Source organism: Bolinopsis microptera, chromosome 2, assembly GCF_026151205.1.
Source record: "Bolinopsis microptera isolate Bmic1 chromosome 2, MBARI_Bmic_1.0, whole genome shotgun sequence".
Classification (NCBI taxonomy): Eukaryota; Metazoa; Ctenophora; class Tentaculata; order Lobata; family Bolinopsidae; genus Bolinopsis; species Bolinopsis microptera.
The window spans coordinates 21,450,283-21,473,491 of record NC_087073.1 but is presented as its reverse complement, the minus strand read 5'-3'; the positions used below and the strand labels follow the sequence as shown (position 1 = coordinate 21,473,491).

Here is a 23,209-nt window from a genome sequence, read left to right as displayed (position 1 = left end):
TGAGGAGGACTGAGGAGGAGGAGAATTAAGGAGAAGGATGAGGAAGAGGACTGAGGAGGAGGACTGAGGAGGAAGAGGAGGAGGATGAAGAGGAGGAGGATGAAGAGGAGGAGGACTGAGGAGGACTGAGGAGGAGGGGGAGGAGGAGTAGGACTGAGGAGGATGACTGAGGAGGATGATTTAGGAAGCTGGAGGAGTACTGAGAGGGAGGAGGAGGAGGAGGAAGACTGAAGAGGAGAAGGAGGAGGAGAAGGACTGAGGGAGAGAAGGAGGAAGAGGAGGAGGAGGAGGACTGAGGAGGATGACTGAGGAGGACTGAGGAGGAGGAGGAAGAGGAGGAGGAAGAGGAGGAGGAAGCATCTAAATGTTATTTCCATTTTTGTTATTTTTTCCCGTTTTTGTCCGTTTTTGTCCGTTTTTGTCCGTTTTTATCCGCTCTATTTTTTTCCGTTTTGAAAATATAGGGTACCGAACGGACAAAAAACATGATCCCCCCGCACTATACCAGGTAATCAAACTTTCGACTTTGAACTTAAAGTCTAAAGTTGTATGTTTATAAACATAACCTACCAAGTTGACGGATGTTACTCGTCTAAATTTTTTCGAAGTAGCGCGCGCCGCTTTCTTCTCGAAATGCCCGACGGCACGAGCTACGAAGTAGCGCGCGCCGGGCCAGATCATTAACAATGGTCAACCTACCAAGACGCGCGCCGAGTTGGACTCGCGTCGTGTGGTCATCGGTGGTCATCGGTGGTCTTGAAATATTTGGAACAAATATTTTACGAGTATCGCCTGTTTAGCTTAAATGTTAAAGCTGTTTTATTTTCATAGTCCAATCTTTGTGTTATCAAGTTGCATAGTTGATTGTTGATAGTATAGAACGGTTTTAACTTAATTGACGATGTCAATTCATGGCAGCTCGGCGCGGCACAGTAACGCATCTAATCGCGCTACAAGGTTTTAACGGGTGATACTCGTAAAATATCTGTTCCATATATATATTGGACCGTCGACGAGTCCAACTCGGCGCGCGTCCTGGTAGGTTGTTAACCTACAATACAAGGTTTTAATATTTAATTTTGCAGTGTACTCATATATATATTATATATGATTCGTATTTGTTATAGTTGCTTTGACGGATGTTACTCGTCTAAATTTCTTCGAAGTAGCGCGCGCCGCTTTCTTCTCGAAATGTAGCCCGATGGCACGAGCTACGAAGTCAGAAGTAGCGCGCGCCGGGCCAGATCATTAACAATGGTCAATAGTTGCTTTAATGATATAATTTCTCAGAATTGATGTAAATAAATGATGCAAAGAATATTACGAGGATCTAGTCAAAACTGCTTTTTCATTGTGTAAAAGTTCAGACATAGAACATAAAATAAATATATATCAAATAAATAGTTGTTGCTTGGTTCCCCATTTTAGCGCGATGCGTTACTGGGCCGCGCACTCAATTATGCTTCTCGCAACCATGCACCTCGCTAGATCGGCGAGATGCGCTACTGCCACTGGGCCTCGAGAGCTGCGAAGAATTGACATCGTCAATTAAGATCAGATACGACAGTTGCACCCAATCAATCGTCTGTGTCCTAAAGATTGACCAAAACTACTAAGGTAGAACGTACTCTATGATCCATATATAAACTCAGGTACGCATTGCATGGCCATGAAGTAACCGGAGGCACCATTTCAGCCTCTGTCCGCATAGTTGGACGATAAAAGATAAATGTGTAGGATTAAAATACTGAAACCCCTTTGGCTTTCCTAATTCATAACAAACGAGACAATTGCGCTGTTAAAATGTAAAATTTGATTTTATGTGATACTGACAGTGACAATACGCGACAGTAAAAGATTAACAATATTTCCAAATCCAGAATCTACACAGATTAACATTATATATTTGATGTTGGAGAACGAAAAATATTGAAAATACCTGGGTAAAGGTTTAATCATAAAAATTTATAATATATTTGTTATCAATAAACACCTAAAAATTAATAAATTATATTCAATCTGCCAAACTCTAAAAGTAAATCCAGCCTAAAAACCACAAACAGCAGCTGTAGTTTCAACATTTAATTGTCTGAAATGTCATTTAGTTCAGGGATTTGCAAAAATCCCAATAACTTTCCTAGTTGTGATTAAAGTGATACCTAAGACATTGGTACACTAAAAATTATTTGCTTCCCAAGTCCGTAAACCATGTCTTGACGCTTTCAAAATGTTCCTTTTTCCATTTGATGTTAGATTTGATCTTAGCAAGAGTTTCCTCGACTGTCTTCTTTCCAGTGCCGATGTTACTTTCTTTCCCGTCGAAGAACTTTTTCACCTGAATTAAGTTAGTTCGATATTGACAATATTCATCAATTAATTATTCGATAACACTGATTGATTATAACCATTTAATTGTCCATGATGAGGCGGAGTTAAAACAGAGCGTTACCATTATGCCATGTTTACATACCTCATCGTACATTTCCTGCGTATCAAAGACCTCAGGTATCTGAACAAGGTACCCCATAGTAAATGAGGTGGTGTTGTACCTGTTAATTAAATATTATTTTACGATTAAATAAGTAGAAATGTTCATTACAGTAAAATTGGACGAAAAAAAGGATCACGCACTAATGTTATTACATTAAAGTAAGTCTGTAGTAAGATAATGTTATTGACTCACTGCACAGCATATTCGTCCCATCTGGACTGTAGCAGTTCCCAGGCAAGGTCGTAGTTATCTCCATGGTAACTAACATAGTACAGATATCGCCAAGTTCCTGCTTTAGCGTCTTCGGAGAAGGAATCTTCGATCATCCTGCAAAGCAAACAATTTACAAGATTGGCATCTACTTTCGGTAAAATAAACATTTCAACTATATCAAACTATCTTTAGAGTTAATTTTAATGGAAAAATGATTACTTACTGTCTTAAAACAGTTGTGTTAGATGATCGCGCTAAAGCGGCGATGTAAATCCTCTGATCTGCTTCCCAATCAGAGTCCTGAAAATTTGAAATATAAACACAATCACATTATAGTCCTCTTAATATCAATCAGTGTACTCAAATTTGAAATATAATACACAATCACATTATAGTCCTCTCAATATCAATCAGTGTACTAAAATTGGAAATTGTTGACCACTCTGCTGATTGGAACTCGGGAAGCTGACCTGTAGAAGTTTCCACATCTTGTGCCAATTAGTGTTCTCAGTGTCGTCGTATATTATAGCAGTTCGCATGACGGTTGTGAACACGTCTTTTATTCCGGATTTCTTTCCAGCCGGATCCTTCGCAAACTCCGTAAACTTATTCAGGGCTTCTACTACATAAGCGTCAGATTTATCTTTAACAGCCCTGTAGCAGTTGATAATCTTAAAATACTTCTACCTATTGAACCTATTGAGTTGACAGCAGTAATTCATTGTTGCCAAGTTGCCATTCATTGTTGCCTAGTGTTGCATTGACGAGGTAAAAACAAATGAAACAAAGCAAAAAGATCAGGCCTGCCAAAGAAAAGATAGTTTCAATAAGAGGTAGAAAAACAAACCTGCAATAGTTTCTGAGCGCCATGTCTCTCATTTTTGGAGAGGTTATTGGTTCGTTGTCAATTTTAGGGTCCCATGTCATGTCCTCAACTCGCGGCTTTAACATTGCAGCTACATATTTCTGACAATTTATAACTTTTAAAAAATTAAAGTGAGCAAAGACAATATTAAGTTCACAAAAACAAAACGATTGTGAAGAGGGTGGAAAGTGAAAGTGAAAGTGAAAGTGAAAGCGTTAATAAACTGACCCATAATTCGGTGTAAGCAGTTTCGTCGCTTCTTACTCCATCACCAGCAGTAAGAACCTCGCTCAGAATACGGGATAAAACGACATACTCTGATTCAGCTTTAGCGTACTTCGTCATATCTAAAGCTTTACTGTAAGCCACTTTAGCCGTCCTGGACAAAGTTTTGATGTACTACTTTTGCTAAGTTTTGATGTTATTGATTTCATTATTCTATAAAACTTAGTATTAAAAGCTGATTTTTAGCGAGGTATGATAAGACGCGGCTCCTTAACTTACTCAGCTAGCCGGAAAACGTCGTAAACAAGAGACGTTTTGTCAGTGGCTGAAGTAAGCTCCCCATTTTGAAGAGCAGAAGCAAGAGCTGTCCATGTAGCCTCCTCATAGTTTGACAGATAGTAAAAGTTACCGTCAGCGTTTCCTTTGATCCATTCTAGTTCTTTCTCAACAGTTATTGTTTTAGCTGATAAAAGAATAATTTCAGTTAGTTAATTATACCAGATATGCAGGAAGAAGATAGTCTGCATTGTTGCTTTTATAAATATATTTAATATATAAATATATCCAACCATCACATCTTTTAAATATCTTGATACAAAGTCTCTAAAATTATCTGACAAGAACTCACAGCTTTCATCATCAGCCATGAGCCAGTGGGTTACGCCTGTCTCAACAGCTCCATCTTTGACTTTGTATACGTAGGAGAATGGAATGTGCCACTTGTAACCAAACTCAGAAGTGTCATCCTCCTTTGCATCTCCTACTAAAAACCTGATAACACAAATATCTTAACAAGTGTAACTAAAGGTAGCATTTTATCCACATTCCACAGTTCACACAGGAGAGGGAAAACAAAGGAGCATACTAAATCTGCAATCAGTCTGTACCAACTATAAGTATAGCTGCTGTTAACGTTACAAAGCATTTTAGCAGACTCAGAAAAGGTACCTATTCTGTTCGAGGGTGATGATGGTAGATCCTGGAGTAGTAGTGGTATCCAGGGCTGCAGTTACATAAGGGAAACCCATCTGGAGGGTCCACGTTAACATAACCTTCGTAACGTTCACTCCACCATAAGCCTGAGGACCGTAAAGTATAGGTAGTGGGAGACTTAGCAAACAACACATTCCTATAAAACTTAACAATTATACTTCAATTCGTACAAAACGATATCATGTTTTAATCATAATGGCTCTTTGCCAAACAAGCAATTGTTTAGTCTTTAGGAGATAATTTCAGGGGGGGGGGGGGGGGGGGGGGTTTGGCCGGGGGGGGGGGGGGGGGGGGGGGCTCACTTACCGGGTTGAGAGCATCAAAAAGATCCACCATGTACGCGTTCCCATATTTGTTTGTGGCTATATAGTTTTCTAAGCCTGTTGCGAAGTTTTCATCGCCCATAAACTTCTGCATCATCCAGTTGATTGACGAGCCCTGCAAATATGTTAACAATGATATTTAGGTGATGAACGCATGTGAAATAGTAGCTATTTTAGGTGAAGACTGGAAAATCTATAAATAACGGAAAATCTATAAATATCGGAAAATCTATAAATGAATTGCAAGGAAAACAGTCCCAGTTGTGCAAAACAAAACCTTTCTGTAGGAGATGGTGTCGAAAAGACCGCTGAGTTCTTCTGGAGAAGAGACTTGAACTGAGATGGGATGGGAGCTAGGGGAACTGTCGAAATTCATTGCTGTCGTCACTTCATCCGGGTAGAAAAAGTCCAACTGAAATTAAAATTATATAACGATAGTTTACTAAACTTTAAATAAATAAAATAAATAAATAATCTTAGATTGATAAATTTAGCGAATAAAAATAGCTCACAATATTCCACGTAGGTTCAGCCGCGTCAATACCATAGTACTCAACGAATGAAGCGAACCCTTCGTTCAACCACAGGTCGTTCCACCAGGCCATCGTCACTAGGTTACCAAACCACTGAAAATATACACATTGTCACTAGGTTACCAAACCACTTGCACTGAAAATATACACATTGTCACTAGGTTACCAAACCACTGAAAATATATACATTGTCACTAGGTTACTAAACCACTGAAAATATACACATTGTCACTAGGTTACCAAACCACTGAAAATATACACATTGTCACTAGGTTACCAAACCACTGAAAATATACACATTGTCACTAGGTTACCAAACCACTGAAAATATACACGTTGTCACTAGGTTACCAAACCACTGAAAATATTCACATTGTCACTAGGTTACTAAACCACTGAAAATATACACATTGTCACTAGGTTACCATTTACCACTGAAAATATATACGAGAATATCTGGGAAGAAGGATGTGTATTATTTACGGTACAAAGTTTAAGTAAAAATTATACATTCCGAAATTTAAACATAATTATTAAACAAAAGTTCTAAACAAAGGATAGTTAAAAACAACGCCCAAGTGTAATCTTTCCCTAAAACAAATAACTAAATATCAAAACTTCATCGTAATTTCTGCCAACATCTTTTCTCATAGCTAAATTACGGAGATAATACAGATTAAAAATATTATTCATAGAAAGATTTCTTTTACATAAATCATGCACAATCAGCGAGAATAGATTGCTTTGGGGTCTTCCTCTTCTCCCTGGTAAGTCCATGGTATTGATGGCAAAAATGAGGCAAGAAAACGCTGGTCCATCAACATTCAACAGGACCCCGCATAACATGTCCTAACAAATTAGAAATAGTCCCAATAGTATCATTATTAACACTAACAGAGTTATCTAGATATGTTACCTGATGAGCGACCTCGTGAGCGATGACGGAGCAGACCCGCTGTTTCTCCGCGGTAGAGCTGGTTACAGGGTTGTAGAGTAGGGAGCTCTCTCTGTAAGTTATTAAACCCCAGTTCTCCATCGCTCCTGAGTTGAATTCCGGCAGAGCGATCTGGTCTGAGATACGATGTTGGTTAGATTAGTATAAGGGGGGGGGGGGGGTCCAACTACATTTTTGTACACTAATTTAGCGTACATTTGGCAAAAATCTGATGGCGATGTACATTAATGTAGTTGGACCCCCCCCCCCCCCAGTATAACTTCTATTTCATTGACGATTAATTTGATAAGAGCCAATTTTATCTTTGACTACTCGAAGTTTAAACATAGAAAAAACTAATGGAATCTTTTAAGTCTTCGATTGAAACATTATTGTTGGTTCAGTTGATATTTTCCCTCTGACAAAATTTGGCAAATATTTTTGAGCATTACCTAATTTTTCGAGAGGATAATTGACTTTGTAAAACTTCTCGTATTCTTTGATGATTGCAGGTGTAACTTGTAGAGCATATGAAGCAGAGGCCTGGAACTCTGGTTCTCTTCTGGCGTGAACTCGCATCTGAGATTTACACAATTTTAAGGAATTGAGATTTAAAATGATATGGATAAAACGCAAGATGATAATTTACTGAAAACATATTAATTGACATAATTGATATATAAACAGTACTTACAAGTACAGTAGACCCATCAGCGCGAGTGTGCACTGCCTCCTTGAATATGAAATCTGAGACAGCAAAACAAACCAGATATGTACTCATCGGAACGCTCTCCTAGGGCAGAAAGTAATGTAAATTAATCGATAAAACAATAATCGTAAAAGTAGTTGAATCTTGTGAGGCGTGTTTATTTCGTTTATGAAACTGAAAGTTGAAACCTTGAACTTTGCTGATATTATTTGATTCTCTTTAGTTGGTGCTTCTTTCAGCGGCATGTTACTAAGGATGTTGTACTCGTTGATATCAATACCAGGCGGAAATGTAACTTTTATCTGAAATAATCGTTTGTTCAAATATTAGTTTGCACAGAAATAATGTTTAATTGGTAATTGGCATCCAAAATTAGATAATGCGAACATTAAAAAGGACAATTTTCTAGCTAAAACTTACACTAGTAGTCCAGTTAGCTTTCTGAGCGGGCTCGTCAAAGCAGGGGAACGCAGTACGAGCATCCACAGGTTCGAAATCAGTCGAGATCTGGTATCTGAAACATAAATGTGACGCTACAAGAAAAGATACATTTTAAATATTACCAGCCAATAAAAGTTTTACTTTCATCGATTTTATTTAATTTAATTTTAAAGACAAATTATAAGTACAATATGACAGTTTACAGGTTAAACTCACATTGGTACTTCAGTGTCGTCTTGGTATTTACGAATGTATTTGCTTCTGTATATTCCAGTCAGTTTCTCTGTTTGCACCTAATTAATCAGTTAGAATTAACCTGTTATCTGATGTCAAGGCAACCGTACGAGCGGAGAATTATAAATCTCAACAATTTCGAGCGATGGCCCTCATCTTAATTGAAGAAAAAAAGAGAGTTTGGATTTAGAAACACTGATAAGTAAAAATATCGATCTTGAAAACATTTGATGGATAGTTAAATTATGACAATATGCTTGGTAAGTACCTGTCCAGCAAAGGATATTATCATTTTGTAAGTGCCAGCAGTTACAGCGTCAGTACTCTCGACAACATAGAAATCATGTCTCAGTTCTGCCTTCTTCTCAGTGTCCCTGTAAGTCATTCACTTAAATCTTATTCGATAATATGTGACTTATAAGAATTTACGGCTAGTTTTGGGAATTATAGCTTATCAGGCGTTAACTAACATGAATGTGCGTTTGATGTCGAGGTCAGTGACAACATCCCCCACAACCTTGTGGAGTGTGGTAGCTGTCTTGTCGATTACCAGACCACTGGTGTGAATCAGGAAATACTTGGTGTCATCACCCGTTACTTCCATTGTCACCTGGTAGAAAGTGAGGAAGTTACAATGTGGAACCTTACATACTGGTAACAGCTAATCTGAATATTTTCGAGACAAATTATTAACGAATAGTCTGTGTCATTCTCTTACATCACTACTCTTACAGTATTACATCTCGCAATTAAATAATAAGGATTAATTACCTCCTGTACACCAGTATAATTCATGGTCCCCCAATTAATGTTGAGAGTCATTGTGTACGCTTTGGCTGCTATGTTTTCTGGCAGCCGGATCTGAAATTTCATACGTTTAATTGAATAAAATAAAAGAGAAGATCAACAAACAAGTATCATGATGTGTTTCAAACTTTTCGCAGTACTTCAAGTTTAAATAATTGTATAATATCCGACAACTAAGAGTGTCAGGCGAAATGATCTCTTGTTCATTGTTCATAATTAATCTTTAAAAAACAATAATTCCAATTATTATGACACGTATCATTATATTTCAACATAAATCATGAAAACAACAACAAGTGGAAAGACCCAAATGTATTCACAATTTGTGCCCTTGGTAACGGTGTCATGGTAACTATGGTAACGGTTTCATATAATGCCGAACTCACGTTATCCCAAGGCCCATCAAGGGGCCCAGGGTCGACCTCTACTGATGTAGTCACTGATATGATCACAGCTACAAATATCAGTGTACAAACCCCCACAACAGCCATTCCAATTATTACACGACACTACTAAGTGCTAAACTACAAATTAATTTAAAATATAAGTTTATCGTCGACAGCGGGTGCGTACTGCAGAATCGAACTACTAAGTTTGTTCGCAATCCCTAAACAGATTGAAATATAGTCACTTTGGTACATACACACAATGGGTTACAATGTTGTATAGTTATAAAGTTATAATGTTGAAGACTATACGTAAATTATGCCCATCGCCAGCTCAATTATAAGACACTACATAAGACACATTTTAAGTTAATTTTCGTGTTAAACACAACAATCGTGTAATTGTTGGTGAATTGTTCAACTTAATTGCGGTGTTTTTTACCGCACCAACATGTTGCCTCTGGGCGACAGTGAGATAATAATTATAAATTCCTTCAGAATAATAATGATCATGTCATGCAATTTCACAAAAAGTATATAAAGTCAGAATTGGAATTTGGCATATTCTAATTTGTATTTCCCAACTTACATTATCCCAGGGTCCGTCCAAAGGTCCCGGATCTATCTGGTCATCTCCTTTTTTACCCGTGGAAACAACTACAATCACAATAAGGGCAATTGCTGCACAAACACCAACTGCAACAGCAAGTCCTATCTTAGCTCTTTTCTGCATTTTCCTTTATTTTTCAAAATTAGTTAAGATCAATTAAACCATAAACTGAAAAATCAAACTCCAGATAAGCTAATCTTAGGGAAATTTATAAATGTAATACGGTACTAAGTTTCGCATTTAGCCTTGTTTTTAAAATTTGTTAAATAACCACACTTGAACAGTGATTTTTTCGGACTGAAACTGGTCTAGGAATTTAAGTTTCACTGTATTTGTTCTCGACCGGAATCACACTTTAGTCCCAGTCCCGGTCAAAATCAGCTTTTATTTGGAATCCCGGTCCCGTTCAAAATTCGTCAATTTGGCCGGCACGAAGCTGGAATTTGTATTATATTTGGGAGGATGATTTTTGTCAAATATTTATTAGATATTTAACTTTATCTATTCATTTGAAATATCGAACCGTTTTATAGATGGCTTGGACTGGGTACTCAGCAATCGAGGGGAAATTTCAGGAAACGATCCATTTATATAAAATATATCAAGCAAATTCATAAGCAAATTCATAAGCAAATTCATGAACCTCGTAAGTGTACTTAAGGAAGGAAGGAGTACCATTTTGTGAAGCAGAACTATCGTTCATTTTTTGAGATCAGAGTAAAAACTAACAAAGATCAATTTCTGTATCATTTGGTCAAGTTTTGTAACATCTGATCAAGTTTCAGCGAGGGTCGATTCTGGCTCTTGTTAATTAACATGCTGGTTAAAATGATTTTTTAAAGCAACTTTAATTTATAAAACCCAAAAATCCCGTTCCCGGTTTAGTCCCGGCGCTTTTTACCAGTCCCAATCCCGGTCCCGGCCAAAAAAAGCGGTTCCGGTCGAGCCTTGGTATTCAACCAACTTGATAAGTAACGAAAAAAGTCATCTCAACGCTATGGTCCACATTTCAAATGACCCTCAGCAACAAACGTAGAAATACAGTTCGTAACAATTGTTTTGTGGCTATGATACTGATAGTGGACACCGTATTTGGTCACCTGAGCAGCTGAGATGATGAGGATTGTTAACGAACATACCCACGTTAAAATACGATACAGAGTCAACACCAATTAGAACCTGTATTACTAATACAGGTTCTTATACTATTAGTCGTGAAACTACTAAATAGATTAAACTTTAATTTATTTAATCTTGAATCAAACAGCAGCCCCACATTAATGAATTACGTAAGATCAGAGGTTCACTGGTTCACTTTAATTGATGAGCCCAACACTTACATTATCCCAGGGGCCATCAACTGTATCACGTTCACCTCTAGTTGGCACATCGATTACAGCTCCTTCGGACACCTGGACCAGCGCACATATCCCAATCAAAGTTCCGATAGAAATTCGCATACCTTCTAAAGTCACAAGACGTGGTTACGTTGATTATCAGTGCTGATTGAGGTGAGAGAGTCACGTGATACCCATATAAGGTATACTGTACATGATTCTACCAGCAAGACAAAACAGCCTCGCGATTTTTAACTTTAAAGATAAAATTGGTTCGTGCGAAAGGTCACATTTTTGTTCAGCTGTCACTAAGCGGGGCGAGCGATGTTACAGATTGTGAGATTGGCACCGACAATTTTGCGGCACCTGTAGAACTTGCGGACATAAAGCTTACACTGTCCCAGGACCCAACACCCTCATCAGTATTATATCCCAGTCTCAGAAAAAGTACAATTAATGAGAAGCAAACTCCTATTAGTGAAGAGGATTAGTACCCTCTTATTCATGGGAATCGTACGATGCTATTAACCGCCACAATGCGCAACTGAACTATATGAACAGGGAATGAAGTTTTGAACAACAAACCATTTTCGCAATTTGATACGGCCACTGAAGTCTTGACACGTGTTCAATCTCTGTGATCTGTGGAATCTTATATAATTGCAAGGCAATTCAAATGAAATGAGCCACCTATATTTTGTATCTATATTTTGAGGCCAAAATAAAACTCAATTAACTGTTCACGTGATTCAATTAAAGATTAAAGATTAACTGAAAAATACAACCACAAACTGAAAGGCTTCAGACTATGCTGCTGACTAACAATTTATTCTTCAATGTGTTTTCGAAGGCTGGACATTACGTTTCTAAATGTGTCAAACGGTTTTATTAGCACATAAGGCTGCTTGATTCTGTTTTTGATTCTGAATGTATAACGTAGAGTAATGTTTGCAGCGCTACCATAATAACCACCTAGGAAAGAATGGGACCTTACAAATAAAAGTAAACCCCGAATTTAAAATAGAGTTCTGTTGCTGCAAAAAGGTGTCCACGGTATTGGCTGAGAACTTACTCCGTTGATTTAATCAATATAAGACTAAGGATTAAAGACGCTTCGATCATTTTTAGGGACAAATGGGTCAATCTTTTAGGCTTAGAATGAAATTTTAAATAAAATTCCTGAAGAAAACTAGGTCATAGCAACTCCTGCAAGGTTCCTAACCACTGAATAATATAATTTGCAAAAAGACTCAATTCGAATTCTATAACTGAATTTTAATAACGCAAAGATTTAAGAATAACCACTGAAATTTAACACGTTTTGGGAGGGACTCCGAGAGATAAAGATTTCAAAACATTTTGTATAAAACTTATCCTAGCACAGGGTCACTGGACTACACCACCGTCATCAGTGACGATGATCTTTTTATCAAAAATCAAAATACGAAGTTGGTAATTTCTGCTAATTGAGGGGGCAAATCGATTTGGTGGCGGATGATTTAATAAGGACAGGTAACGCGTTACACGTGATGCAGGTTTACAAGGTAACCTGAGACTTTCTGTTCGGCAGTGGCACAACAACTGTTTAAATTCAACCTCTAAAAATTTAATCGATAACACATGAATAAAAACACATTTTACTCAATAAAGATTATTATTCTCTTTAAACCACTAACCACTTGTATGAGCACACCTTTAAAATTCTTTTCCGCGAAGGAAGAGATGAACACTTTATCTTTTGCATCAATCTTCTCTGAAATTAGTTTCGATTGGGGAAGAGTAATTCGCTTATCTTGGAAATGGTACAGTAATCAGGACCCTAAAATTCTGGGTGAAAAGTGCCCGATCATTTTTACGAGGATCTCTAATTGACTCTAAATAAGAATTCCAGAGATAAGACAGCGATAAAATTTTAAATTTCTCAATTTTAAATCGGACAATAATTAACTGTGGGCGATAAGTTGCTGGGCACAAATTCTACTCGCGACTCGAACCGAAATAAATCAGCCAAATAATTTTAAAATTTGGAGCACGTTACATGTGTCTAATATAGGGTACATCATTTCTTTCAGCAACATTTATTCAAGATGCTCACCATATTAATTAAATCACTGATGCAGTATTTCAAATTGGGGAGTTTTCTGTAAAAATCTTTATAAAATTATCAGGTTTCCTCGTCTCAACATACTGGAGCACTGAAATCTGCTGAAATAGCGACAAAACGTAATTTAACAGTTACTTTTCTCTAACACTACTCCAGTAGTGTCTTTAATATGACGATGGGGTCTAAGTTCACTAAAAATTAAAGGCTTTTCTCATTTTATGTGCAAATTTTAGTTGATATGGTGGACTGAATCTCATATCTCAGAGGACAACTTCATTTGACAGCATGGTCTAGATAGTGGATAGGTGATATATGTTGACTTTCAGCAAGACTTGACAGAGGCATAACATCTTCTGACCAACTCATAGCGAAGTAAAGTCTCGCTCGTTGCGCCAGCACAGCAGAGTTTGGAGGAGTGTATCCCGGAGTGTATCCCGATCGGCGGCTTATCAGGGAGCTGATACAACATGCACTTGGTGAGCTTATCTCTCGAGCATATCTATTATAATTTGTATGCTCGAGATCTTGAATGATATTCAGATGGTAGGGAATATTTTTACACAATTTAGGTCCCTGAATTGCAAATGAGTAGTCAAACAAGGTGAGCCGGTGAGGTTTGATGCTGAACTGGAGTCTGGATCAACGTTTTGATGGAATTACTGCGTGATGTCAGCTGGATGTGTTCGGTTGCGTGGCTAATTGATTGAAGCCAAACCGAACCTGCTAATAAATGATAGCGTTCAGCCGCGTACAGTACATGTACAGTGTAGCCGTTACCTGGGGACCTCAGGCTATCATGTTCATAAACATATATAGAGATTCGGCGGAATGACAGGCTGAGCGCGGCCCAGTAATGTAGCCGTAGGCGTAACACTAACAGCTCATTGCAGTGGCCAGTGGCGTAACGTTGCCTGTTGGCGCCCCCCTGCCGAAAAGGCGCCCCCCTGTTGGCGCCCCCTCTCCTTTTGGTGCCCCTCCCTAAAATTGAACAAATTAGGCGATTTAAGAGGATACGCCGGTAAAATCTCTAAAAAAGTGTGTATCTAGAGCAAAACGCGCAGTTTTGCTAGTACTTTAGTTAAGTTTTCGAAATTGTCCCACATTCAAACGACGATTTGGCGCCCCCCCTAAGACGGCGCCCCCCTGCACAGCGGGGTCAGCAGGGCCCTTCGTTACGCCACTGGCAGTGGCCGTATAGAATAGAGTAGATCTCACTACCGAGACGAGCGCCGAGTTGGACTAGTCAGTAGTCGACGGTCTTCAGTCTTCGAACAAAATTATTTTACGAGTATCACCAGTTTTAAACAATTTGTTTTATTTTGAATTATCAGTTTCAGTTGTGTTTTGATTTTTAGGACCGAAAATGTTCCAGCGTAATAGATATATTTCCAAAAACACCGCATTTGTGATTTACGTGTTATAAATATAGGACATAATCGATATCAGACATCAAACTAGTCACATTTGAGAAGAGAAAACCTGTAGAACAGTGGTGTAACGAAGGGCCCCGTCGACCCCGCTGTGCGGGGGGCGCAATGTTGAATGTTAGAGGTGCGCCAAATCGTCGTTTGAATGTGGGACAATTTCGGAAAAAAATAACTACGGTACTAGCAAAACTGCGCGTTTTGCTCTAGAAACACACTTTTTTGGAGATTTTACTGGCGTATCCTCTAAAATTTAAATTCATCCAATTTGTTCAATTTTAGGGGGCGCTTTTTCAGCGGGGGCGCCAACACGCAACGTTACGCCACTGCTGTACCAGAAATTATACACAACGAAGTTGTGTGGTCAGGAGAATCTTCCACGCCAAGAAGTGAATAGACTGAATCGATTTCGATTTGGAAATTGCCTCACATCCTATAAATCCGACCGATCCTCAGCAAGAACTTGGGGTGGAAAGGAGCAACCGTAGACACCACGTTGAAGCAGTGTTATTGCTAATATTCAGATTTCAGTACAATGGACTTATAATAATATCTCACTTTAAGATTGATATCACAGCAGAGCCGAGAGCGAGTAATATAGCATGTGGCAATACGACAATGCCAAAGTGACGACTGTACATATTATTGGATACATCTAGTGACGATATAGAGCTGAACACTTTCCTTTTATTGAGTAACTAGACTACTAGAGCGACTGATAATGAGGTTAATGTGATCCATTAGAAAGATCGCTCTGATAACGTGTAAACTTGTAGATGTATAAATGGTTCAATTATAGACGAGGTGCAAATGCGTCCTATATAAAGATGAGTGCGCGCCACGAAATTAAGGCCTTTGTACTTGAATATGTAAAAGTTTGCTAGTATCAAAAGCTTATTTAGCGGAATTGTCCCGCATCGGGTATTGGACGTGACGCGAGCGTTTGCAGAGTAGTTAGATGTGCGCGCTTTTTCCCCGGTACCCTTTTAACTTTTTTTTGGAGACAATTGAAACTCTTGTATAAGAATGTTAAAATATAGAGTCAAGTTATACATGAATGATGTTCAAATAAAACTGTAATCTGTAATCCGTTCAGCACATTGGACAACTACACTATAATATGGGTATGAAATTAAATCTGTGCAAACTACAAAACAAAATTGTAGCAAGTGCAAAACAACCGGGTATTTATAGCCACTGAGTAAATGTCTTCAAAATCAGGGTGAGTAGAAAGCGCAACATAGTGCAAATACCATGCAGGTGTTACCAGCAAGAAAAAAATAGTCCAGAGAAGACTGATTACGGACCGGCTCAGGGGCGGCCGTTATTTCGGTCGAGCAAGGCAATCGTTGTAGGGGGAGAGCAAGCAATTCAAGAGTGTTCGTTGTTAACAAATACAACACTACGCAAACTGCAACACAACCTAGGAATTGTTGCAGGGTTAGTCTTTATATCAAGGCTCTTTTTCTGGTGAGAGAAGGTAAGATTAGATGAAGTTCTGGTGATTGCACAAATTCAAGGAAATTTAAACTACACAATTCGTCAATTTCGAATGTTAGTGCTTTGTCGTCGTACAAAAATGAACAACAAGCTGTCATGAACAACAAACTGTCATTGAATCAATTAAATTGTGATTAAACAGATTGAAATTAGTTTCAGCAGATTTGGATATAATAGTCAAGCAAAAGTACAGAAAATTCATGCGGACTAGCAGTGGTTAAATAGCGTCCGTACAAAGTGGGCTGATGAACAGGCCCTTTCACTCATGAAGCCCAATTACTTGATTTATTGCCAAATTGATCGATTATAGTTGAGTTGATGAGAAATGCAAATATCAAGCAAATGTCAACACAAGACAACATCAACATCTATCTATACAACTGCCAATACAAACTGCTACAAACCATCCTAAAATACGGGTTCATTATTCATTATTAGTTCATTATTAGAGCAGATAAGATATGGGATCATTGCAAACACTTTCATCTACAACTCCTAATTATGGCTGTAACTCATTGTTCACCTACCCGCCGGTAATAATTGATCTTATGATTTTTAGATGCACATGAATTCTGTCCTGCATGTATGCTTTATATGAAGTGGTTGTGTGATACAGGACTTACCGTAAAGTTAGCGTACAGAGTATATAATTTGATTAGAGTTAGAATGAACAATATATGATTGAACCTCACCTGGTATTTAGTAAGGGTTGTAACTGCTTGGAGGAGATCTGGGAGCTCTTCTAGCAGGACTGGGGGACCGGGGCTCCTTCTCCCGTCTACCGTACAAGTAATCCACAGGCATGCTGCTCCCGTAGGCTGCTAGGTAGTCTCTGCGAGGCGAGGGGCTGCGACCACCAGGACTGCGGGCGGGGTATGGAGGGCGGTGTGCGGGGGAGTGTCCACGATACGGGGGGGATCGGGATCTAGACCTGTATCTGAGAAGATCAGGACTAAAGGTACCAGATGCATACAGCTTCATAGTTCAAGTAGAATACAAGTACAAAATTGTAATGTTTTTACAAAATGATAACATTCTAAATTCTAATGCAGTCTCACAAACCGTCTGGGAGAATGCCTGGGTGGTGTTCTACGTCGGGGAGATCGACTCCTGCTCCTGCTTCTTCTAGCTGGAGACCTACTCCTGTGTCTGCTGGTTCCACTGTACGAGCTGGACCCGCTATATCCTGGTGGCATTCCGTAACCGGGTGGCATACCGTGCTGCATACCTCCTGCCATCTGAGCGTAGTACATTGCGTAGTAAGGGTTGTACATTGCAGGGTGTCCACCTTGGCCGCCTGGAGGCATACCAGGGGGCATACCACCGGGACCACCGCGGGGAGGCGATCTGTTATCGTGCTCTGAAAGTGAGATACATTTAATACTAAACATCTCATGATAACAATACATTTTTTTATAGCCGTAGAGAAACTGTATAATAATTAAGGATAAAATAAGTAAGCAGGTAATAAGAGTTTGGAACTCACCACCACCACCGCCACCACCACCACCGCCGCCACTAGGACGTTGTTGTTGTGGACCACCAGGAGGGTAAGGGTAAGGGTAAGGATAAGGATAACCAGGAGGCATGGCTGGAGGGTGTCCTCCTGGGCCCATCCCAGAGCCACCGCCCATGTGAGGAGGGCCACGGTTGTGTCCGGAACCTTCCATCTTGTTTCGGTCAACTTTTGGATTAGCAGATTTAACTTCGACAAGTTTTCCAGCAATACTGAAGTGCTGTAAGGCTAGTACTTTTTCAGCTGGTTCGGGCGAGTCGAATGTGATGAAGCCGAAACCTCGACATTTCTTCGTTTCTTTGTCGTACAAAATCTCAACATTCTCGATTTTTCCGTACTCTTTGAATGCTTCTTTGACTTCGTCAGCCAATATGTCGCCCGGTAATCCACCCAAAAACACCTTGTTGGTCAAACTCATGTCTCCTAAAGAAACAGATTTCGAAGGTCATTAAAACAATATATATACATTATACATTCAATTAAATCAAGTGATGCAATTGCCAGAGCACAATACACAGCTAAGGCAACGGACATTTGTTACCAATATTACAAGAAATATCAACAATCAAATATATACTACTCCATCATAGGGGCAGGGATGAGGTTGTCTCCAAAAGAAATGAGAAACTGTTATATGAGGTCGAACCTATGTTAAGATTGTATTAAGATCAAACAGACTGGTCAAATTGTTTTAATCCCAAGTGGAGTTAATCAAACTTATTTCCCAAAAGCAATGAAACAAGATTCAAACTCATCAACACAAAGAGATCAGGTTTTCAATTGCTTATAAAGTCAGACCCATATCTAGACGGTAACTACCCTATTAGCGGATTAGAGCAGTTACTGTTAATTAACACTTAATTTGACAGATAGCAACACTAATTGGTGGGATGAACGTTAATTGCATGATACATCGCATGCCGACGACAGTGTCTCATTACGATAATGAGACTTAAAAGCCCGGATGGAAGACTAATAAGAAAGTCGATGCCAATTAATTGCATTCCAGGAATGATTGTAATAACAAATACTACATGATGAAGAACATAAGGAATGGTGCAGTAATACTCGATGTTAGAAGTTAAAGAAAGCAAACACCGCCACTTGTAATGAAGTCGATGAATAGCATGAAATATGAGAAATCAAGACTACTATCATCACATGTAAATAAAGGGTAGCCTAAAGCCTTTCATTATTCCTTGCAGAACTTATCAAGAAATTGTCACGGAACGAAAACTGAACAGATACCAAAAGATGTAGTAGCAGTAACGCTGAAGATAAAAACGCAACCACGCTGGAGGCATACATTTTAAGTACACGAGGAAGCACAGTGCAAGTATCTAGTCAAAACATATTCAAACAATATGCAAATAATTGCAGAATAGTCATTTCCAGAAAATAGTGCTGGAAATATCAGACGTTTCAATGGCGCGTAATTGCGCCGATGATTGTATGCGGAGAAAATTTGCTGGAAATTTATAATTGTGAATAAGGTATGCGCGGCGTAAAGGAATTTCAGTCTGCGTAAATTTTAGATTTCGTATTCAGTATTTGTATTATTAATATTATATTTGTATTTTGGTGATGCAACATCTAGCGTCCCGATTATGATTATTTAAAACATATAACATCATTGAATTGCAAATATGCCACCATTGCTATTAAATATTAATTATGTCAAAACAACTAATGAAATGTATATTGTCATGTTAATGAACTGTTGGCCTATTTTTATATTATAGCAACCTTTGTAGGTTTATAACCTACCAAGACACGCTCCGAGTTGGACTCTTCGACGGTCTAATATTTGAAACAAACATTTTACGAGTATCACCCGTTAAAGCAACCTATATATAACATGTCGTTATTCTATCCCACTTCAAATAACACCTGTTTAGTTGCTCTAACCATTGATTCACGATGTCAATCCTTCGCATCTCGCCGATCTGTGGTTGCGAGAAGCATTATTGGATGCGCGCGCGCGACCCAGTAGTGCATCGCGCTACAACTCTAACCAGATCCTTCACATAGCCATGCGTATACGCGTACTGCGTAACGCGCGCTACTGCAAGCGAGAGGGCTCTGGTTAGAGCAAATAACCTACCAAGACGCGCGCCGAGTTGGACTCGTCGACGGTTTTGTAATTTGATCTAATTATTTATTATGTGGTCTAATATTTAAAACAAATATTTTACGAGTATCACCTTCACCTTTGTATCACGTAGTGACCCCATCGTCGTTTCACTACTACCCCTGTAGAGTTTCTACGATACAGGGGGAGCCGCGCACTCGTGCGCGGCGGGTCATACAATGAACAACGTATGACAACTTCACCTAACCATGCGCTTTCGCGCCACCGCTGACTGCAGGCGCGCTTGTTTCACGCCGGGAGATGGAGGCGGGCGCGCGCCACTGCAAGCGTAAGGGCTCTGAATAGAGCAAAGTATCACCCGTTCAAAAATTTTAGTACTCGTCTAAATTTATTCTCGAAATATTGACCTGAGGCAAAGACAAAGAGCTTTTAAGTAGTTAGTAGCGCGCGCCGGGTCCGTCCATAAATAATGGACAATGTATATTCTGATCAACAAGACTTCATTCAACAGAACTGTTCTAGAAACTACAAGTTTATACATTTTAAATATATGTGCTGAAGTCCACCGACTTTGTTGTTGGTTTTATATTTCACATAGCCAATAGCCATGTGCCTACGCGTACTGCGTGACGCGCTTGTTTCACAAGGTCGCGCGCTACTGCAAGCGAGAGGGCTCTGGTTAGAGCAAGTTTTATATTAGTGATCAACAATATTTAAATTTTGATAATTTTGTTATTATTTAAATGAGGGATGAATTACCAAGTATATGAAAGTTTAGTTAAGCGATGATAGGCTTTGTTTTATTTGACAAACAACATTTTAAACTTTGATACTGAAAGTAAAATTAGAAAACAGTTGTTCTAGCTTGTAGCTGAGCTGTTTAGTTCACAGATACGCTGATAATGGCTGTTTTAATTTATACTTTGAACAAGTAAGCATTAAGAACCAGCTTAGATCTTTTATTGTTCTACAACTTATAGAAATGCTCATTGTAGCCAGTTATTTTAAGATTTTCATCATATACAAAAATTGAACATAGTTATCAAGTGTGGCCTTCGATTCGCAGACTTCGATCGTGAACTTGGTATATCTGAAGTGTTTGTAAATGAGCCATTGTTAGCACCAAGCATTTTATTTGGGTCCCTCATTCCTGCCACTCATGCCTCAGTATTGCCTACTATACTGCAAAATAAATTTATGCCACTTCATCAGATCTCATATTTAGATTAATGATTAATTTTACTATATAATCCTCACAGAAAATTTCTGTCATTTCGTCTTGTTGCATATTGTCTTTACAATCGGATGTATCTCTGGTTAGGATGATTTTTTAAATGCGTAAGAAATTTGCTATCAAAAATACTATTACCTTCCTTTCTGTGATCATGGGCTTTCTTATGTTATATATACATCAATTGATGCAGGAGTAAGAGTGAAAGTATTATATTATGTCAAAAGCAATTGTTCATTATTGTTTTCATCATTGTTTTTGGAGATGGAGAGCGTCCAGAGGCGGTTTACCCGTCTGATTGATGAGGTGGGTACTCTTCCCTACAGCCGTAGATTGGAAATCCTCAATTTAATAACGCTAGCAGAGCGGCGAATACGTGGGGAACTCATAGAAGCTTTTAAAGTAACTGAGAGCTCTTTGTTGGTCCTATTACAGGCGCTTCACAGACCTAATTGTGCCCAGGGAATCCTGAACATAAACAGGTTGCCTCAAAGCCAGGGTATATATGTTACGAGTGTCGTGATTTGCTCCTGCTGTGATTTTAGCCACACCCTTCAACCATCCAAACACTTCAGGGAAGGGACACCATTAAACATGAGGGCTATTTTTGCTGGGGTGGTTTTTTTGTTTTATTAAAAATAGTGTGTATGTCGAGAAAATATACAAGGCAAGCAAAACGGCTGTAATGAAACTAAACATTTGGAGATGAACAGGCCTGCAGCTCTTCGGGCGAATCCATCAGGAGAAATTGCTGTTAAGTTTGATGGCACATACCAGACAAGGGGCTTTAGCAGTAAGGTAGCCGTAGTGTGGATATCGAATGCTGACACAGACGAAATTCTTGACTTTGTCATCCAAAGCAAGAAATGCTTTACCTGTGACCAGTACTCTGAACGTTCTTCTGCTCCCATGCACGAGTGTACTTCGAACTACATTGGCAGTTCCTGTGAGATGGAGAGAAAAGCAGCAGTAGAGATGTTTGAGCAATCCAGGTCTTTCAATCTTACCTACCGCGCTCTTGTCTCAGGTAACAGTTTATGTAACGACTATATCTTATAGTGAATCAATGCTTGGACATAACAGTAGGTACATATTATCAACTCACCAGCATACACCTCTATGTTATTTGCTATAAATTCTGATATTTTTATGGAAGGGAGACGGGGTAGACCATGTTTAAACTTATTAGATGTTATTAGAAAAGACTTGACTAGTAGAAATCTTGATATTAGACTTAAGAATTTGACTGATTTCGAAGACCTTAGATTTTTAGCTTTAGATAGGGAGGAGTGGAAGAAGTTAGAAGATGGTTGATGTTTTTGTTTTCTTTTTTATGCGTTTTGATATCTATAAGGTGCCTAGGATGCTCTTTTAAAGAGATATTTCGTACTTTGAAAGATTTACTACTACTACATATTATTAAAGTTAGCTATGTTATTTGATAATAGTCGGTTTTCAGTCATTACCTCATTGTATAATTTCAGACGGAGACTCAAAATCATACATTGACGTTTTTGGGATCTATGGTATCTGCAAGCAGTGCATGGACAACAAACAAAAGTTCACGAACCTCGCGGATGCATCATTTACTGAGTGGGTAAAGAGTGAGAGCTACACTGATTGGTGTGAGTCACAATCCTTCATGCAAAGTTGTTTTTAAACGTGACTGCATTAATCACAAAGCTAAGAACTTTAGAAAGGACTTGGAGAAGTCAGGATTAAAAGTGGAGGGATTGAAGAGCATTACCCGGTCTAAGAATGGGCTAGGGCAGATGTCTATAACCCGCCTTGGCAAAAGGTATAGGCAAGTTCTGTTTGAGGGCAAGTTGGCCCCAAACAGTTCTGAAGTTGATATTGCACGTGGAGTTGGTAGACTGAGGACAAGTCTCTTTGCTGTCCTATACCACTCCATGTGCATAGAGGATCCTACCAGCCGGCACCAATTCTGTCCTGAGGGAAAGGACTCCTGGTGTCCCTACAGACGTGGTGTGGAGTGGGACGGAAGAAGGGCCACCACCTTTCTCCACTGTTGCTTCCCCACGTCGAGATAATATTTCGGAAACGAACAACGGATAATTGTCTCCGGAGAGTGATTCTAGGTAACCAAAATGCCCTAGAATCGCTCAACCAACTTGTGTGGCTGAACACACCGAAGCACAAGTTTCATGGATATAAGAGGGTTTACATCGCTGCAGCATTAGCAATGCTGCAGTTTGAGTCTGGACCATCTGCCTACATGGC

General features: G+C 39.0%; 3 protein-coding genes across 12 annotated transcripts in view; 1 reads left to right on the top strand and 2 right to left on the bottom strand.

Annotated features, from left to right (window-relative positions):
- Positions 1–1,795: 1,795 nt before the first annotated feature.
- On the bottom strand, positions 1,796–13,306 carry LOC134811767 (glutamyl aminopeptidase-like). Of its 4 annotated transcripts, XM_063818822.1 has the most exons (24): positions 13,197–13,306; positions 12,778–12,854; positions 8,733–8,822; positions 8,432–8,571; positions 8,230–8,335; positions 7,944–8,020; positions 7,707–7,800; positions 7,475–7,588; positions 7,272–7,370; positions 7,030–7,156; positions 6,560–6,714; positions 5,623–5,736; positions 5,388–5,522; positions 5,094–5,225; positions 4,743–4,873; positions 4,423–4,565; positions 4,074–4,257; positions 3,798–3,948; positions 3,552–3,670; positions 3,175–3,358; positions 2,928–3,004; positions 2,684–2,818; positions 2,471–2,549; positions 1,796–2,335 (listed from the first exon to the last, which is right to left on the bottom strand). In XM_063818822.1, the coding sequence occupies exons 3-24, from the start codon at positions 8,781–8,783 to the stop codon at positions 2,183–2,185; spliced, it is 2,700 nt and encodes an 899-aa protein (XP_063674892.1). In that variant the 5' UTR covers positions 8,784–8,822; positions 12,778–12,854; positions 13,197–13,306; the 3' UTR covers positions 1,796–2,182. The 4 variants fall into 4 exon arrangements, with proteins under 4 accessions (XP_063674892.1, XP_063674890.1, XP_063674889.1 ...); XM_063818820.1 differs by lacking the exons at positions 12,778–12,854; positions 13,197–13,306 and adding an exon at positions 11,105–12,334; XM_063818819.1 differs by lacking the exons at positions 12,778–12,854; positions 13,197–13,306 and adding an exon at positions 9,744–9,888.
- Positions 13,307–15,645: 2,339 nt separating this feature from the next.
- The window catches only part of LOC134811777 (proline-rich protein HaeIII subfamily 1-like), an 80,093-nt gene continuing 72,529 nt past the window's right edge, over positions 15,646–23,209 (bottom strand). The window contains exons 2-5 of one of the 7 annotated variants that reach the window (XM_063818837.1): positions 17,602–18,065; positions 17,192–17,478; positions 16,822–17,066; positions 15,646–16,052 (exon numbers count right to left, since the gene is read on the bottom strand). In XM_063818837.1, coding sequence (XP_063674907.1) covers positions 16,829–17,066; positions 17,192–17,478; positions 17,602–18,063 — 987 coding nt within the window. In that variant the 5' untranslated portion in view covers positions 18,064–18,065 and the 3' untranslated portion in view covers positions 15,646–16,052; positions 16,822–16,828. Of the gene's footprint in view, positions 16,053–16,821; positions 17,067–17,191; positions 17,490–17,601; positions 19,052–23,209 lie in introns of those variants that run through there. The other 6 variants (XM_063818838.1, XM_063818836.1, XM_063818841.1 and 3 more) reach the window with 6 other exon arrangements.
- Positions 21,621–23,155, top strand: LOC134810961 (uncharacterized). Its single transcript, XM_063817655.1, is given in 4 exon segments — positions 21,621–21,995; positions 22,453–22,620; positions 23,068–23,078; positions 23,081–23,155. Coding segments are annotated over 4 exon segments (564 nt in total). The 5' UTR covers positions 21,621–21,673; the 3' UTR covers positions 23,144–23,155.

What these genes read in the sequence shown, in the direction of transcription:
- LOC134811767 (XM_063818819.1), bottom strand. Translation starts at nt 9,887, where the DNA reads ATGCAGAAAAGAGCTAAGATAGGACTTGCTGTTGCAGTTGGTGTTTGT. An exon ending in CTGAACCTACGTGGAATATT is followed by an intron (nt 5,523 to 5,622) that starts GTGAGCTATTTT and finishes TTTTAATTTCAG; the next exon opens with TTGGACTTTTTCTACCCGGA. An exon ending in TGGGACGAATATGCTGTGCA is followed by an intron (nt 2,550 to 2,683) that starts GTGAGTCAATAA and finishes TTTAATTAACAG; the next exon opens with GTACAACACCACCTCATTTA.